At 32.6% G+C, this 19,467-nt stretch overlaps 2 protein-coding genes across 2 annotated transcripts; both read left to right on the top strand.

The window, feature by feature from the left end:
* Positions 1-2,433: 2,433 nt before the first annotated feature.
* On the top strand, positions 2,434-4,053 carry LOC128193784 (uncharacterized). The gene has a single exon (XM_052867889.1). The coding sequence runs from the start codon at positions 2,434-2,436 to the stop codon at positions 4,051-4,053; it is 1,620 nt and encodes a 539-aa protein (XP_052723849.1).
* Positions 4,054-4,614: 561 nt separating this feature from the next.
* Positions 4,615-6,081, top strand: LOC128193783 (uncharacterized). The gene has a single exon (XM_052867888.1). The coding sequence runs from the start codon at positions 4,615-4,617 to the stop codon at positions 6,079-6,081; it is 1,467 nt and encodes a 488-aa protein (XP_052723848.1).
* The last annotated feature ends 13,386 nt before the right edge of the window (positions 6,082-19,467 follow it).

Here is a 19,467-nt window from a genome sequence, read left to right as displayed (position 1 = left end):
AACTTTTTATATTATTTCTTTCACTTAATTTCCATACCTAATTTCTCCACCACCTTTTTATATTATTTCTTTCACTTAATTTCCACACCTAATTTCTCCACCAACTTTTTATATTATTTCTTTCACTTATTTTCCACATTAACTTTTACTATTCACTATATTTTATTTCACCTAATTTTTCCACAAACTTTTTATATTATTTCTTTCACTTATTTTCCACATTAACTTTTTCTATTCATCTTTTTTTTTATTATATTTTATTTCATCTAAATTTTCCACCAACTTATTATATTATTTTTATTCATCAACTTTCTTCATCCTTAACTCTATAAATACCTACATTCTCTTCACTTCACACACACACAAAAAATTACATAATATTCATCTCTTCTCTCTCAAAACCTCTTCATTCCATCCCAAAACTCTACTTCATTTTTCTCTCTCACATTTTACTATTTCCTAATCCCTCTATACATAGTAAATCCCATACCACATTTCTACTATAAATTCATCTTCTTCGCCATCAACCTATCTCTCCTTACAACTTATTACAAGCAAAGTTTTGCTTCATCTTTCAAATCTTCAACGAGGTACACATTTTCTTTTCATTCTATTTATATGCATTTTGATCTTTTTTTTTATAAATTTATCCAATTTTCTACCACAATTTTATCCTATGTTTTTTTTTTACAATTTTATGTCATAGATATTTCAACTCATCTCTCTTCTTAATAAAAAGAAAACTAAAATATAAAAATTAAAGATAAAAAGAAAAATACAAAATAAAAAAATTAAAAATTACAAAAATATGTTTTAAAGGTTTAGGCACATGTGTGATCGCACGTATCGTCCTTGTGCCAAAAACCTTTTCTCTTTCTTCAAAATCCCAAAAATATGTTTTAAAGGTTTAGGCACATGTGTGATCGCACGCATCGTCCTTGTGCCAAAAACCTTTTCTCTTTTTTTTCAAAAAATGTCAAAAATACGTTTCAAAGGTTTAAGCACATGTGTGATCGCACGCATCGTCCTTGTGCTAAAAACATTTTCTCTCTTTTAAATAAAATTACAAAAATATGTTTTAAAGGTTTAGGCACATGTGTGATCGCACGCATCGTCCTTGTGCCAAAAACCTTTTCATTCTCCTAAATAAAAAATACTAAAAAAAATATAAAATCTTCAAAAACTAAAAAAAAAACTTCTATTTTTCAAACTACAAACAATATCGCCTAGCCAGAACTACGTGATCCTTGATTCTCCATCAAAAGTGGAGATACGTAGGAGCAAGGCCAGTCCTTGTCAGGTTCATTTTCCCAAAAATCCAAAATTAATTTCTTCAAGCAAATTTCTCAAACAATTTCAGAACGAACTACGGAACCCTGATTTCTCATTCTGAATGAGAATACGTAGGAGCAAGGTCAATCTTTGTCGGGCCCAAAAAACTAAAAAATATTGTTTGTTTCTTTAGAGTTTTATTTTAAGGGAAAGTTAAACATTTTAAAAACCACATCATATTCGCGTATTTAATTAAAGGTACTGCCTTAAGGCAGGCGTTGTAGGGTGCTAATACCTTCCCTACACGTAACCGACTCCCGAACTTAGAATCTCATTTTCGCAGACCATGCCTTATCATTTTATGGTTTTTTCGTAGTTTTCCAGAATAAACTATGGTGGCGACTCCAAATCTCTTTTTTTTCAAAAATTATTTACCTTTTTTTACGGATCGCCGTCCCGTCGCGATTTTCCGGTTGCGACAGATGGCGACTCCACTGGGGACGTCAGAGAGTCAGGTCATTTAATTAGATAAGCAAATTCGATGTGGTTTTTCTCTGTGTTTTTATTCCCTTTGTCTTTATCTATGTTTAATATTTGGAATAATTGCATGTGAGTTTTTTTTTTACTTTTTATTTATGTTTGAAATAATTGTTTCTACTTATTTGTGTTTATTTTTGCAATTGTTGTTTTACATTATAATCTCCCTCCACATAATATGCATATCATTAGTGAGGCCCTATACCCGGGTCTGAGCGCAACTTAGAAATAGAGGGGTTGTGTAGCGGTGTCACTCTGGGATGTACTTCCTGTCTGGCTATCGTGAGAACTCCAACTAGAGGCTGTTCTCTTCATTTGTGTCTCCACATCTAGTTGATTACTCTGACTGTTGTGGAGAAACAGTGAAAAGAGCCATAGCTCTAGTGGCCTTGATTTAGGTTCAGGGAACTATCCTTGTGCGATTGCATATACTTAACCTTGAATCTTAACCGTTAAATCTTCCTAGGGCACAAAGGGAGATGTGTGTCGTTTTATAACCGTTATTTTTGTAAACACTTTGTACATATCCCTATATCATTATGTGTCTTTCTCATGCATTTTTATGGTCTTGTTGTTGCTCCTAGGTAGGAAGTTATAAATTTGTGACTAAGCCCTTGAGGTAAAATGGAAATTAACATGAAATTTGAAGTTGACCGGCCTTCAAGTTCAAACATTTTAAAGGAAAGGATAGCCATTGAAGCAGAGGAAGGAAATATGGATGGTCTAAGAAAACTGGTAAAGAAAATGAAGACATCCCAAAAGGATGCATTCAAGAAGGAGTATGGAAATTTGTTGAGCCTGTTAGAGGTGGAGGTCCAAACATCAGCAATTACCACTTTAGCCCAATATTATGATCCACCATTGAGATGTTTCACTTTTCGGGATTTCCAATTGGTGCCAACAGTGGAAGAATTCGAGCAAATCTTAAATATACCTCTCGAGGGAAAAACTCCATACAACTACCTTGGGCAATATATCCCTGTCTTGCAGCTATCAAGGATCATGAAAGTACACCCTATGAAGCTGGAGAGCAAGTTCACAATCAAGGGCAAAGTGAGGGGCCTTCCTCAAGGATACCTAAAGGGATACTTGCATCGTCTGGCTGAAGAGGAAAACTGGGAAACATTTATGGATGTATTGGCTCTTCTCCTCTATGGTATCATGCTTTTTCCTAATGTCAAGAATTTCGTCGACTATGCCGCCATGAACGCATTTGTGGGGTACAAAGAACGCTGTGAGAATCCAGTCACTGCCACCCTGGCTGAAGTTTATGGGACCCTTAATCGTTGTTATGAGCTAAAGGGAGGAAAAATGTTATGTTGTCTACCTGTGTTGTATATGTGGTTCATCTCCCGTGTGAGTGAAGACGCCTTAAATACCACGTGTCCCATGGATGAGCTATTGCAATGTAAACCAAATGTGAAAGGGGCAAATGAATGGGCACAACTTTGTGCAAGTTTAAACGAGGATCAAATTAAATGGTGTGTCCCTTGGCAGCGTAGATCACAAATTATATATCACTGCGGGAGGTACCCTAATGTACCCCTCATGGGTATTAGGTGTTGTATTAATTACAATCCTGTGTTAGCACAAAGGCAATTTGGGCATCCTATGAGAGGATCACCTACACCTGCGTCTCTTGCCATATTGCAAATCTATTATGAGGAAGGAACCTTTGTTGAAGTACTTCATCAAGTTAGGAATGCTTGGGGCAACATTATTCGTGCAGAAATGGACCCCAGACCATGGACTATTGATGAAGGAATTCCTTACAGCCATTGGATTGCAGAAAGGGTTAGGACAGTGAAGTTGCCTTTCGAGTTAACTTCTCCTAACCTAGATTATGGAAAACAGTTTCATAAGGCTGAAAGTGAGGAAGTAAAATTGTTGAAGGCAGAATTCGAGCAAATGAAACTAGAAAATATCAAGTTGACCAATAATCTTCAGAGCCTACAACATGATTATGAGAATCTTAAGCAAGAAGGTGTGGAAAACAGCGAAGCATACGAGGAGTTGTTAATAAGACAAAAGCAAGAGCTAGTAGCGGCCAACATTGAGCTGACTTTGAAAGACCGGGAATATGGTATAATTGAGATATCAGAGCGTGTTACGAAGCAATTGTGTGACCAATCCCAGAGGGACAAGCAAAAAGTACTAGAGGAACTGCACAAAATGCATATTAGAATGGACGACGCCGAACAACAGGCGAATGCAGCAGTGACAAAACTGAAGAAGGAACGTTGACATCGGGCTGAATCAGAGAAGAAACATCAGGAGTTGATGAATCAGATGAAGGAGTATATCGTTGAACAAGGGCGAGTTATAAAAAACTGGAAGAGAAGTTTTGCACAGCTAGCTTCCATTGCCAATGAAGCCATTAAGGATGTCCCTAAGCTATTAGCTGATGCTGAGTCTGCATTGCCGATCTTTAACCCACCTGAGAAGGTTGAAACTTTCCTCAATTACTGCAAGAAACTGATAAGAGAAATGAAGAATGTAATGGCTGAGGCTCATGATAGTTGATCGTGATTTTGCACACCTCACATGTGTTGAACTTAAATGTTGTGAATGGACTGTCCTATTGACTTTGTTTCATGTTAATTTCCAGATTATACATTTGGCAAATGTTTTCGCATCTTTATAATTTCTTACTATAGTAATTGCGTTGCTTTGTCTTTTCTCTTTTTCTTTTCGTTTTTATTTTCTTTTTCTTAATTTATTTCATCTAATAAAATTCAGTTTAAAAATAATAATACGGCTAAAGTCTCCAAAACATCCTAAAGGACACGAACCAGTGGCAAAATCATGGAGAACCAAGGAGAAGTTCAAGAGGGGATGAAAGTCGATATCCAACAGCTGAAGGAACAAATAAGTCAAATCCTAGAGGCCATGAATGCCTTACAAAGCCCCAAAGATTCGTGCGCACAACAACCACAACAAAGAGTTCCAGAAGTACAAACTTTCCCTTCCTATGGTCTTCCCCCGAATTATACTCCACCATCAGGAGTGGACTTGGGGCATCTTGATACTCAAAAGGCCGAAGGTAGTGCAGTTGAAGTAGAAGGCGAGCTTGGGGCAACCACTTTCACAATTCCTGGGAAGACAATCCAACCAGGTATTGAGAACATGATAATGAAAAAACAACCTGAGACGAAGTCTTCATCTTATGTCGTTACACCAGCAGATTTTAAGGACGATAAGAGTAAATTAGAAGTCTTTGAGAAGAGGTTAAGAGCCATAGAAGGCGAAGGAAGTTTTGAATTTGGAGATGCTAGAAAACTATGTTTAGTTCTTGATGTGGTGATACCTCCAAAGTTCAGGTTGCCAGAATTTGAGAAATATCGGGGAAATACTTGCCCATGGAGCCATATAACCATGTACTGCAGAAAAATGGCGGCTTATGCCCACGATGAAAAACTTTTGATTCACGTCTTCCAAGAAAGTTTAATTGGCGTAGCTCTGACTTGGTACATGCGCTTAGAAACTACTCACATATATTCCTGGAAAGATCTGGTTGATGCATTCCTAAGGCAGTATGAATATAATAAAGATCTAACACCTGACAGAATACAACTGCAAAACATGGTGAAGAAAGAGTCTGAATCATTTAGAGAATATGCCCAAAGGTGGAGAGAAATTGCTGCTCAAGTAGAACCGCCTCTGAGCGACAAGGAGATGACTACCATATTTTTGAATACTCTACAACCACCATTTTATGAACACATGATAAGCAGTGTCTCCTTAAGTTTTGCTGACATAGTAGTAATTGGAGAGAGGGTCGAGGGTGGCATAAGAAATGGAAAAATTGCACTAAGCCCACAACTAGTAGCGAGTTTAAATGAGTATGGTCCTAGACATGAGAAAGATAAAAAACAAAGAGCTAACTCACATTTTATTGCCTATCCTCAAATGTCACATTCTCATGGGTCCAATCGACCCATTGAGCGAAGAAATTACAATCGTGATGAGAAGGTCGCCAGCTTCACTGCTATCCCCATGACCTATACAGAGTTACTACCAGATCTTCTCCGCAGAAACCTCATAAAGGTTTGTCCAACTAGACCTATACGACCTCCGTACCCAAAGAGCTATGACACAAACGCCAAGTGTGATTATCATGAAGGAGCGTGTGGACACTCAACAGAGGCATGCAAGGCTTTAAAGCATAAAGTGAAATCTTTGATCGATTCAGGATGTTTAAAGTTTGAAGAAAATCAATCCAGCACTCTGGCAAGGCGCGAGTTCGCCCCTACAAATGCCATGGACAAATGAAGAACTATATGGGAAAGCATAGGTTGTTGTAAAAGGCGAAACTGATGTTGTTTTGTCTTGCTACGAGGGTTATGCTCATGGATATTATGCTTTTATCCGTGACTTTTAATGTGAACTTTCATTATTTGGTATCTCCAAGGTTTACTGGAAATCATGTCCTAATAGGGTGTCGTGGAGAAAAACGAAAGCCGCGAATAACAAAATTGAAAAAAAAAAAAAAACAAATAAATGAAGGCAATATTGAGTCGCTTGTCTTTCTTGCAAATTATCAAACTCTTGTTTTTTCGAAAATAGCAAAAAATATATAAATAGAAAAAAAAGAAAATAAAAGAATTGATAACATAAAGAAAACAAAAGTTGTAGTGTCAGATTTTTCCGAGGTCAAATGTTGAATCAAAAATAACAATTTGATGTTTTCTCTTGAGATGTTTGTGCATATGGTGTTTGAAAAATCTCACCCTTCACTTTCCAAAATAAAGGATCTTCCCTAGTAAACATTGTCACTGCCCTTAGTAACAAAAACCTTTACACTGGGGCAGATTGGCCTGACCAACATTATCCTCGTTTGCGCTAGTTGAGTGATCCCTGAATCCATTGAGGCAAACAAAAGAACAAAAGAATTTTCAAAAAAAAAAAAGAGAATAAGTCCCCTATATTGAAAAACCGGAAAGGGCGGTCTAGAAAAGAAAGGAAGAAAAAACGACTCATGTTGAGGTCATCTAATCGTAGAATTAATCTTTTGAAAATAAAGCAATCAGAGTTCAAAATGATGTGTGGCCTTCTTTCTTTATCCAAAAAGCAAAAAACTATAACCATTGTTACCTCGTTTGAGCCAAAAATAAATTCTTTTTCAAAATTATTCCCAAGCAAGGGTTATCATCAGTATGAGTCAACTTGGAATGCAGATGAAGAGTACTCAACGATCAAATGAAGCGAATCCTTCAAAAAGGGTAAAAAAAAACAACAATAAAAAGGAATTAACCAGAGATGAAGGAAAAACGAAGTTCAAGACAAAAGCAAAGTGCTCTAAAGATCAAATAGTTGATGCAATGCGTAGATGATAACCCTTGTTTTAAAAAAAATGTGTATCCGACAAACATTTCATTTGGGCCTTTATACCCTTTTCATTCAATACCTTTTAGCCCCTAGCCATGTTACAAGCCTAACAAAGTCCACGCAGATCGAATGATGATTGCTCATATTTTCATAAAGCTTAATTTTGTGATAAGACAAAATAACTTTCAATGTGTCCAAAAAAAAAAAGATTTGAAAATGAATAATGTCTCAAGAATAGGGGACCTCTCTACCAACCAGCCAAAAGCATACAAAAGAAAATCGAAGCAATTTGAGCCATCCTTTTAGCTGACCCTTTCCTACCCACTACTTCTTCCAAACGGAACCCCATTCCAAAAACAAAAAAAAAAAAACAACAACAAAACTGGGGCAGCTTGGTGAACCTCACCGCGCGTCTTTTCCTTGAAATTCGTCAAACCATAATCTCAAGAATGGGGCAGCTTTGCAGATCTTACTTGAATTTTTCACCGGAATTATCATGGATTCACCATCATACTCATTACACCAAATCGGGGCAACTTTTTAGGTACCTCGTGTTTCGCTTTGGCACTCATCTCCTGTAAGGAGCGTATGAGGTGACAAGCCCGCATGGCTATCCCATTATCTTCCAAACCATTCTAAACAATTCCCATTTCTTCACTTCCGAGTGAATTCAAGCATATGTACGTTAATGTCTCGGGAGAAAAAGTCAAAATGTAATAATCTCAAAGTTAGATCTCGGATGTATGACATTCCTCACTTTTCTAAGCATTGGAAATAATGGCCAGTCTGATGATTGCAAGTAAGACCATGGACTCGAAAAAATAACAAAAAACAAAACAAAGCAAACGTTTTCATATATTTATCAAAAAGAAAGTATTTCTCATCGAAACTCTCTTCATTCACATGAATGGTTATCGATTTCCTTCTTCAAAAAAAAAAAAACCAAAGAAAACACAAAAAGAATAACATTCAGATTTTCTCTCTCAAGCCATATTGTTTCATGTCGATAAGCTTTCGAATTTGTGTCAAAATTAAATAACATTTGAAGTTTCAGGAATTTCAAAATTCGAAAGTCCAGTTTCTACACTGGCCCACAAAATGAAAGGTTTCAACACCCCTACGCTTTTTCAAAAATCAAATTTCTATCAAAATTACAAGACATTTCACAAATTACAAATTTCAAGAATTTCAAAATCTGAAAGCCCAGTTTCCATACTGGCCCCTAAGCCCAGTTTCCACACTGGCCAACATTTCACAAATTACAAATTTCACGAATTTCAAAATCAGAAAGCCCAGTTTCCATACTGGCCCCTAAGCCCAGTCTCCACACTGGCCAACATTTCTCAAATTACAAGTCTCAAGAATTTCAAAAATTGAAAGCCCAGTTTCCATACTGGCCCACAAAGCCCAATTATCACATTGGCCCCAAGCCCAGTTTCCATATTGGCCCCTAAGCCCAGTTTCCACACTGGCCAACATTTCTCAAATTACAAGTTTCAAGAATTTCAAAATTTTAAAGCCCAGTTTCCATACTGGCCCACAAAGCCCAATTATCACATTGGCCCCAAGCCCAGTTTCCACACTGGACCCTAAGCCCAGTTTTCAAACTCGCCAACATTTCTCAAATTACAAGTTTCAAGAATTTCAAAATTTGAAAGCCTAGTTTCCATACTGCCCCACAAAGCCCAATTATCACATTGGCCCCAAGCCCAGTTTCCATACTGGCCCACAAATCCCAATTATCACATTGGCCCCAAGCCTAGTTTCCATACTGCCCCTAAGCCCAGTTTCCATACTGGCCCACAAAGCCCAGTTTCCACACTGGCCCCAAGCCCAGTTTTCATACTGGCCCACAAAGCCCAATTATCATATTGGCCCTAAAGCCCAGTTTCCACACTGGCCCCCAAGCCCAGTTTCCACACTGGCCCCAAAAGCCCAGTTTTCACACTGGCCCCCAAGCCCAGTTTCCATACTGGCCCCCAAGCCCAGTTTCCACACTGGCCCCAAAAGCTCAGTTTTCACACTGGCCCCCAAGCCCAGTTTCTACACTGGCCCCAAAAGCCCAGTTTTCACACTGGCCCCCAAAAGCCCAGTTTTCACACTGGCCCCCAAAGCCCAGTTTCCGCACTGGCCCCCAAGCCCAGTTTCCACACTGGCCCCCAAAGCCCAGTTTCCACACTGGCCCCAAAAGCCCAGTTTTCACACTGGCCCCCAAGCCCAGTTTCCATACTGGCCCCAAAAGCCCAGTTTTCACACTGGCCCCCAAGCCCAGTTTCCACACTGGCCCCCAAGCCAAGTTTCCACACTGGCCCCCAAGCCCAGTTTTCACACTGGCCCCCAAAGCCCAGTTTCCACACTGGCCCCAAGCCTAGTTTCCACACTGGCCCCCAAAAGCCCAGTTTTCACACTGGCCCCCAAGCCCAGTTTCCACACTGGCCCCAAAAGCCCAGTTTTCACACTGGCCCCCAAGCCCAGTTTTCACACTGGCCCCCAAGCCCAGTTTCCACACTGGCCCCCAAGCCCAGTTTCCACACTGGCCCCCAAGCCCAGTTTTCACACTGGCCCCCAAAGCCCAGTTTCCACACTGGCCCCCAAGCCCAGTTTTCACACTGGCTCTTAAGTTCAATTTTTGCCTGGCCCTTAAGTTCAATTTTTGTATGGCACCTTTAGTTTCTCTTTGGGATATCGATCATCTGCTAGGCAATGGTCGAACACTTTTTATTGCATCGTGATTCTCTTCATCTTATGTACTTGAATCGATTGTTATTCTCCTCTTTTCTCTTTGAAACCCAGACGAAATTAGTATTTCTATCTTTACTTATCTTTTACTCTAATAATATAAAAACGTTGTTTTTCATATTATCTAGTAAAATCTAAGTAAAGAGGGGCAGCTGTCAATACCCAATTTCGTCCGGGTAAATATAATTCATCACAAAAATAAATAAAAAAAAACATAAAATAAAAAAAAAAACCAAAATGAAAAATACTATTTATTTTACTTTTTGCACCCCCAAATTTTCTTTTAAACACTTAATCCAATGGCCCAAAATAATCTCATTTTTTTTACTTCCTCACCACCCATCTTTTCTTATCACACTCCATTCTCCACATCACCATCCACATCACCCTCCACATCATCTACCTTTTTCATTTACTTTTTCCACATCATTTCCATATTAATTTTATATATCAACTTTTCTAATTATTCCACTTACATTTTTTAATTATATCTTCTCCATCAACATTTTTTATTATCCATTTTTCTCCACCTTATTTTTCCACCCACTTTTTATATTATTTCTTTCACTTATTTTCCACATTAACTTTTACTATTCACTATATTTTATTTCACCCAATTTCTCCACCAACTTTTTATATTATTTCTTCCACTTAATTTCCACACCTAATTTCTCCACCAACTTTTTATATTATTTCTTTCACTTATTTTCCACATTAACTTTTACTATTCACTATATTTTATTTTACCTACTTTCTCCACCAACTTTTTATATTATTTCTTTCACTTAATTTCCATACCTAATTTCTCCACCACCTTTTTATATTATTTCTTTCACTTAATTTCCACACCTAATTTCTCCACCAACTTTTTATATTATTTCTTTCACTTATTTTCCACATTAACTTTTACTATTCACTATATTTTATTTCACCTAATTTTTCCACAAACTTTTTATATTATTTCTTTCACTTATTTTCCACATTAACTTTTTCTATTCATCTTTTTTTTTATTATATTTTATTTCATCTAAATTTTCCACCAACTTATTATATTATTTTTATTCATCAACTTTCTTCATCCTTAACTCTATAAATACCTACATTCTCTTCACTTCACACACACACAAAAAATTACATAATATTCATCTCTTCTCTCTCAAAACCTCTTCATTCCATCCCAAAACTCTACTTCATTTTTCTCTCTCACATTTTACTATTTCCTAATCCCTCTATACATAGTAAATCCCATACCACATTTCTACTATAAATTCATCTTCTTCGCCATCAACCTATCTCTCCTTACAACTTATTACAAGCAAAGTTTTGCTTCATCTTTCAAATCTTCAACGAGGTACACATTTTCTTTTCATTCTATTTATATGCATTTTGATCTTTTTTTTTATAAATTTATCCAATTTTCTACCACAATTTTATCCTATGTTTTTTTTTTACAATTTTATGTCATAGATATTTCAACTCATCTCTCTTCTTAATAAAAAGAAAACTAAAATATAAAAATTAAAGATAAAAAGAATAATACAAAATAAAAAAATTAAAAATTACAAAAATATGTTTTAAAGGTTTAGGCACATGTGTGATCGCACGTATCGTCCTTGTGCCAAAAACCTTTTCTCTTTCTTCAAAATCCCAAAAATATGTTTTAAAGGTTTAGGCACATGTGTGATCGCACGCATCGTCCTTGTGCCAAAAACCTTTTCTCTTTTTTTTCAAAAAATGTCAAAAATACGTTTCAAAGGTTTAAGCACATGTGTGATCGCACGCATCGTCCTTGTGCTAAAAACATTTTCTCTCTTTTAAATAAAATTACAAAAATATGTTTTAAAGGTTTAGGCACATGTGTGATCGCACGCATCGTCCTTGTGCCAAAAACCTTTTCATTCTCCTAAATAAAAAATACTAAAAAAAATATAAAATCTTCAAAAACTAAAAAAAAAACTTCTATTTTTCAAACTACAAACAATATCGCCTAGCCAGAACTACGTGATCCTTGATTCTCCATCAAAAGTGGAGATACGTAGGAGCAAGGCCAGTCCTTGTCAGGTTCATTTTCCCAAAAATCCAAAATTAATTTCTTCAAGCAAATTTCTCAAACAATTTCAGAACGAACTACGGAACCCTGATTTCTCATTCTGAATGAGAATACGTAGGAGCAAGGTCAATCTTTGTCGGGCCCAAAAAACTAAAAAATATTGTTTGTTTCTTTAGAGTTTTATTTTAAGGGAAAGTTAAACATTTTAAAAACCACATCATATTCGCGTATTTAATTAAAGGTACTGCCTTAAGGCAGGCGTTGTAGGGTGCTAATACCTTCCCTACACGTAACCGACTCCCGAACTTAGAATCTCATTTTCGCAGACCATGCCTTATCATTTTATGGTTTTTTCGTAGTTTTCCAGAATAAACTATGGTGGCGACTCCAAATCTCTTTTTTTTCAAAAATTATTTACCTTTTTTACGGATCGCCGTCCCGTCGCGATTTTCCGGTTGCGACAGGTGTGGGGGACTGTTTGGTCCTTGTCACCACTACTCGGACAAGAGTTTGAGAGTTCTAATATTGGCAAAGGACGAGGAGGAATTTTCACCACCCAAACCTCCAGACTTGAATTGAAGAAGAGCCATGAGATCAAGCTCCCCGATTCCAACCTTGAGGGCAAGGTTGTTTTGCAGCGGGGTGTAATGATAGGATACTGAGTGATATGATAGAATGGAGCCGAACGGTAGGAGGCAAGGGGCGCCAAACGATAGGAGGCAAGGGGAAGTAAGCCGAACGGTGGAAGGCGGGGAGAGGTCAAGTCGAACGATGGAAGGCATGGAAAGGTCAGGTCGAACGGTGGAAGGAGGTGAAGAGTTGGAGCCGAACAGTAGGGTGTAGGAGGAAGCAAAGTCGAACGGGAGCTGAACCCGATCGGTTGAAGAGTGACTATCCTAACTAGGACAATATGATAGACAGGAAATATTTAGAAATAATTATAGTAAATAAGAATTTATTCTAGAAAAATATTTTATTTAGAAAAATATTCATATTGTATTCTAGGAAAATATTTTATTATAGAAAAATATTTTATTTAGGAAATAATTAGTATAAATAATTAGAGGCTATTGTTAGGGGCATGTTTTTTATTATTAAGTTTTGTAAAGGAAGTTATGCTTCTTAGTGACTGAAGGAGGTTATGCTCTTAGTTAGTGTTTGTTTTTTTTCATTCAGTTATTTTTATCAATAAAAATAAGTTTATTTAGTAGTTTATTTAGTTTATGTTCTTTTACTGAGAGAGTTAAATATTATCTTTCTACTTGCGATCGGGGTTGTTACATTTGTGACTCAGATTCGGATACTTAACATATATTATACATAATTAGTAGTAATAAATGAGTTGTCGAATTCTTAACATATATTATACATAATTAGTAGTAATAAATGAGTTGTCGATTTGTTTTAGTGATATTCATCTTTCTTATAAAAACAAAGTATAGAAGTTTGAGTTTTAATATGATTAAAAGAAGATTTTACATAGAAAGTAGTGACTTTGGTTTCCGATTGAAAATAAATATTGATAAAGGTGATGAATATTCTTTATTAATAATATAGTTGCATAAAAGCTTATAAAAAAAATACAAAGAAGATGTAAAATTAAAAAAAAAGGTTAGGCATTAGCCAATCCTATAATTTCGTATTGATTTATGTTATTTATTTTTTAAACAATAATTAACTAATTTTTTTCATGTGGGAATCTATAAAATAACTTATCCACGATCATTTTTATAAGAAGAGAACACTATAATATTTTAATAATAAATTATAAAAAAATTAATAGCTTAAATTCATTTTATATAAAACTACAATTTTTCTAAAAATAACTTTTGTAGAATTATCTTATTTTTTTTTAAGTTTTTCATATTTTTACTCATCTATTTGATTATCCGAAACGATCTATGTGATCAAGGTATCAAGTTTTATCAGAGTAACTAATAAATTTTTCTTTTTAAGTAAGTTATTTTTTTATTTTTTTTCTAAATCAAATCTGTATTTCTCTTTACACATAGGCTTTGCATGCTTGCTTGTGATCTTAAAGACATTAATGTGAGTCTCTAATGATCATTAATCATAAAGGTATAACTTGATCGTTTTTATTATGTGTTTATGTGTAGATAAAACATCTTATGGAATTAGAGGTGGTTCAGTTTGCTAGAAATCTTAAGAGTTATTTTAGAAGTTTTAGGGAAACTAATTCTAACTTTTGTACATTGAGATTCATCAATTTGAACAAAAAAAAGAGAATTTGGTGTCTTAGGTCATGAGTTTGTAATTTCTTTTTTTTTTAATGATGAACTATATGATTGAGCTGTTAAGTTGTGGTTGAACTCTTATATGTTGAAATTATACAAAATTTTTATTAATATATATATATATATATATATATATATATATATATATATATATATATATATATATATATATATATATATATATTGTAGTATAATTTTCATCTAGTTTACCTATGCCACACACCAATTACAAGTGAAAAATTCAAATACAAGATAGAAAGAAAAACACTATCACATGGATTGGGATTGAATGTTACAGTAGAAGAACACCTATAACTTTGAAGAAAATAATCTCCCTTTGATTTTAAAGATCAATAACACTTTTGTTGTTCACTCTTATATGTTATTTCACGCTTGTCCTCTCTTATTTAAAAAGATCATTTTTATTCTTAAAAATCATAATGATCAATTATCAAAAATCATTATAACTATAAGATCTAATAGATTATGTTAAAAACTTAATCAATTATTTTAATCTATCAATTTCATAAACTAAATTTATTCTTAACCTAATTGATTAAATCGATACCTAATCGATTAATTGTGAATATATGATTTAAAAAAAACACTTATATAATCTTATTAGAATTTAAACCTAATGAATTGATTTTGAATTTCACATTTTAATTGATTATCCAAAAATCTAATTGATTATTTAAAAACAAAACATTACATTGTTATTTTTTGTGTGCACATATTTATTCAATTGATTTATGAAAAAAAGATATCAATAGGAGAAGGTTGTTAAAAAGTTTTTACAACCACTAGTACACCATCGTTAAAAACACTTTTGGACATCATCAAAACCTTCTTCTTTTGACCTTGTGTATGCTAATAACAACTATAAAAAATAGGATAAGCTAACATATCTTGATATAACATCACCATTTCTAAAATAAAACATTTTAGGATCTCATCCTTTCATATCACATTTAACAACCATACAAAATAATTAATAAAACAACACCATTGACAATGTATTTTACTTATAGAAGACTCGTACATTGAATTAGACTTAAAGATTTGTACTTATCATATGACCTCTCAATAGATTATGGCCTTCTGACTCTACTCGATCTCATATCTTAGAAACTAAGTCTTCCATTCATATGATAGGGGGAAATTCCTTATGATCTAACACACACAGTTCTTTTTTATAGCATAAGTTAGGTCACAAAAAACCTCCATCAGTTCTCACTACCTAAATATTTTCCTTTATGCAAGTCTGATAATTAGTAGACTCAAGATAATCTCTCTCACAGTCCTTATTCAATACAAACCCTATAATTGTATAACATAATATATTTTTTCTTTGAAATAACTACATTCACATCACATGTAAATACATATATATAATCAACAACAACTATTGGTAGATTATAACTTAATCATTAATTCTATTTGGCCCCCACATACTTCTTAGTAGATTACGACATCAATTCTCGCTCTACTCGACTTCACATTCTTGTAAATAAATTATGGCATAAGCCCGAGCTTTACTTAACCCTAAATACCTATGAGTAGATTATGGCATAAACTTTGGCTCTACCCGACCTCACATATCTCATGCAAATTCAATCTCATTATAAATAAATACACTATATTACAATATTTATCCTCTCCATATCACTCAATGAGCACACATGCTCGACTAGTGAGATAACCCTAAGAGTTTTCAAATAAGAGAACTCACCTAATGACCTTCATCACTCACCCAACAAAATCCTCTAAGAGGTTATCTCGCCCAATGAGTATTTGACTTGCTTAGTGACCAGTTTCCTTTAAACTCTTTCGATTTCTTAAAATATTTTCGTGCAGCAAGAAAACTAACTTGCCTAATGAAGAAGTAGTGGAATGAAAATCCAAGAACTTTTCCTAGCAGGTTAGACATCGTATAATGGCTTCTAAATTTTTACAAAATATTTTAAATTAGCAACGATATCACTTATCTCGTCCAAACACCCAGGAGTCAAATCCAATAAACTCGCCCAAATGAAACATCATGAGCTCTCTAGAATCTTAATTTCAAATTTTTTCAATGGGAGGTAACTCATCCAACAAGTATTCGTAATGGTAAAAATTTAATTATAACATTTGTTTTTCCTTTGAAATTTAGAATCATTTAAGGTTTCTTCAATATTAATGGTTAGACATTCATTCTCACTTTAATAAATAAATATGACAATTATTAAGATGAGATATGCATTGAATTACCTTAATTACTAATGAAATTCAAACAAATCCAACAAAATTAAATTTTGTATTAATATTATAGTTTTTTCTTGTTTTTATTATACTCAAAGGAAATGTATCAGTATTTATTATACTTAATTGACGGTTTACTAAAAATATTTAAGTAACTTTTAGTGAGATAAAATTATTTTATGTAATAATTTGATATTTTTTATTAATGTATAATCTCCAACTCTTTTTTTACCACGTATAAAATATAAAAATTAAATATTTATGAATGATAAGTTAAAATTTGATAATAAATTTAACAAGTATATCAAATAATTCTAAATTTTATTTAAAAGCAGCTTAATAAAATCATATTTATTATATATCATAACATACTATAATTTAATTATATGAGTTTTGTGGGTTAAATTAAATTTAAAATTCAATCTAACTTATGAGTTATCTTAACATAATTTAGTATTTATTAAATTTATTATTGGAATCATCTATTAATAGTTAGTTTCATCTATCTATTAAATATACATCTTAACGTGAGTGAGTTATATTAAAAGTTTTACATTAACTAAAAATAATATTAAATTAAAATATATAAGTGCATTTAAATCTCTTTACAAACAGTTATAAATGAAATTAAATTAAATTTAAAATTTATTTTTCTAACAAAATACTAGAAAAAACCAAAGTTTTTGGTTGCGAAAGGTGCAAGTAGCACTAGCAAGTGCATTTTGACTTCTTCCTCTTAATATAGAATAATCTAATCCACTCATTTTTCAAAGAACACGTCACTTTCCAAGTGGATTCTCAAATTTCTTTCATGTCCTCATTTTAAATATATTTAATAATAATAATAATCTTATCACTTTCAGCCTTTTTCATATACTTTTATTACCACAAACGTAATGTATAGATATTATAAAATATCATACTAAAGTGACGTTGATATATATAACCTCTTATTAATAATTTCATACTAAAAGCAAGTTGTATGACGATCACCCACTTATTAATAATTTCAAAATGCAGAAATAATTAAGTATGTTACGACATTAAGATATTCCTTTGAAAAGTAACGTTTTCTTTTTCCTTTTTTCTTTTTTTTAATAAAGAAGTGCAATTTGTTTGAATTTTATCAAAAAAATCATTTTGAAAAATTAAAGCTCAAATTCCAAACTTTAAACTCTAATATAAGTAAGTTTCATGATTTTTCTAGCTGAACTCACGTTGGTTTAACATGCATTCAACTTTGTTATCAGTATACTAGGCTGTTTATTAAGTAAGAAATTATATATTAAAATCATGTTACATAAATATATGTCCTATATTTGTACTTTATTTTTTAAATTGTCCATTTTAATAAAATTCAAAGCAAACCACACCACTCGCATAAAAAAATTAAAAAGTAACACTAAAATCTATCTCTAAATCTTGATTTTTTTTTCTCACATCATTCGGTGTTTATTATTAATTTTTATTATTGTTCTAAAACTTAAAACTCAAATAGTTTTAATTTTAATAATTTATTCAAACTATACTATTTTAAACTTGAGTACAAATAATAATAATAATAATAATTTATTATTATTAATTTAAGAGAGAACATTTATATTAGTTTGAAAGCTCAAAAGAATCTAACTAAAATAAGTGATGATGAATTAGAAAAATCCTATAGTGAGGAGAAGAAACCTGCAATTATCGTTTAGGAGTATGGTGATGTGACTAGTAATTTTAAATCAATCAACATATTAAATAAAGATCAAACAACATTAATATTAATTATAAATAAATTAGAAGATGCACCTTAAAAATAAGAATTTTTTCCAATATTTAATACCCCTAATTAAAATAGATGAAGAAGCACAGGAAGAGGTAAATGCAATTAGTATGAAGGAAATCTATAATAAATTTAAAAGGCCAAGTCAACAAGCAACTAAAAAAATCTACAAGAAGAAATAAAAAATTTAAAAATAAATTCAAATATTAAAAGAAATTTAAATATTAAAAGAAAAATTATATGTTTTTAGAATATTCGATGATTATAATTGAAAGGAAAGGAAATAATGAGGTATCAAATAAAAATTAATGGAGAGAAAAGGGATGTGAAAGAAAATAGAAATATCTAAAAATAGATGGAATAAGGATTCATTAAATTTTAAATTTTAAATTTGTGTGATTGATTAGGTATTAAAATTATTTATATTTTCAATTAAATTTCAATTATTTAATTTTTGTTTTAATTGAGCAAAGTCACTCAAAAAAATCTAATCGAATAAAATCCATTAAAAAGTATAAATTTTTAAAATAATTAATATATCACAAAAATGTATTAAAAACTCAACTAAATATAATTTAATTTATACGAATTTAAAACTTAATTAAATTTTACATTAATTTATTAAGTTTGATATCCACTAATAAATAACATTGTTAAATAACTCTAGTCATTAAAGAAGAAATTTTTATCACAATAGTTTCAATAGATTCTTTAGGGGTAGATATCAATTTATATACAAAAAGGTTTAGTTCCCACTCAATATTAAGAGAAAATTGAAGAAAAAATTACTAGTGCCAATGGATCTAAAATAAATATTCAATAAAAAAATTGTAGTGAAAAATAAAGTGTGTTATAATACTTCCTTTCAATTATTAAAAATATGAATATTCCATGATTTTAAGAAGCCTATCTAGGAAATAATAGTTTATACTCTAGGTAAAGAAATGAGCTATAAATTTATTAAACCACATAAAATAAGACAATTAAATTTGTTAAAAGGATCATCACTTAAATATTCATAATCTTATATAAAGTTATGAAGAAAAAAAATAGAAAAAGAGATTTGTGAAACGAATCCTTTGTATACATAATTTTGATGAAACACAAATGTGAATAAAAGTCAAACCAAAAAAATGAATCATTAATCTTTGGAATATTGTTAAAAGGAAATTCAAGATATTGTTAAGCAACTTAAACCCTCTATACCTGCTAATCTCGTACTTCTAAGTACCAATAGTGGTTTATCTGCTTTAGAAATAGAATATCATTAAAGT

This window comes from Vigna angularis, chromosome 8, assembly GCF_016808095.1.
Source record: "Vigna angularis cultivar LongXiaoDou No.4 chromosome 8, ASM1680809v1, whole genome shotgun sequence".
NCBI classification, from domain to species: domain Eukaryota; kingdom Viridiplantae; phylum Streptophyta; class Magnoliopsida; order Fabales; family Fabaceae; genus Vigna; species Vigna angularis.
The sequence above is the reverse complement of the archived record's forward strand: the minus strand, read 5'-3'. Positions and strand labels throughout refer to the sequence as shown.

What these genes read in the sequence shown, in the direction of transcription:
- LOC128193784 (XM_052867889.1), top strand. Translation starts at nt 2,434, where the DNA reads ATGGAAATTAACATGAAATTTGAAGTTGACCGGCCTTCAAGTTCAAAC.
- LOC128193783 (XM_052867888.1), top strand. Translation starts at nt 4,615, where the DNA reads ATGGAGAACCAAGGAGAAGTTCAAGAGGGGATGAAAGTCGATATCCAA.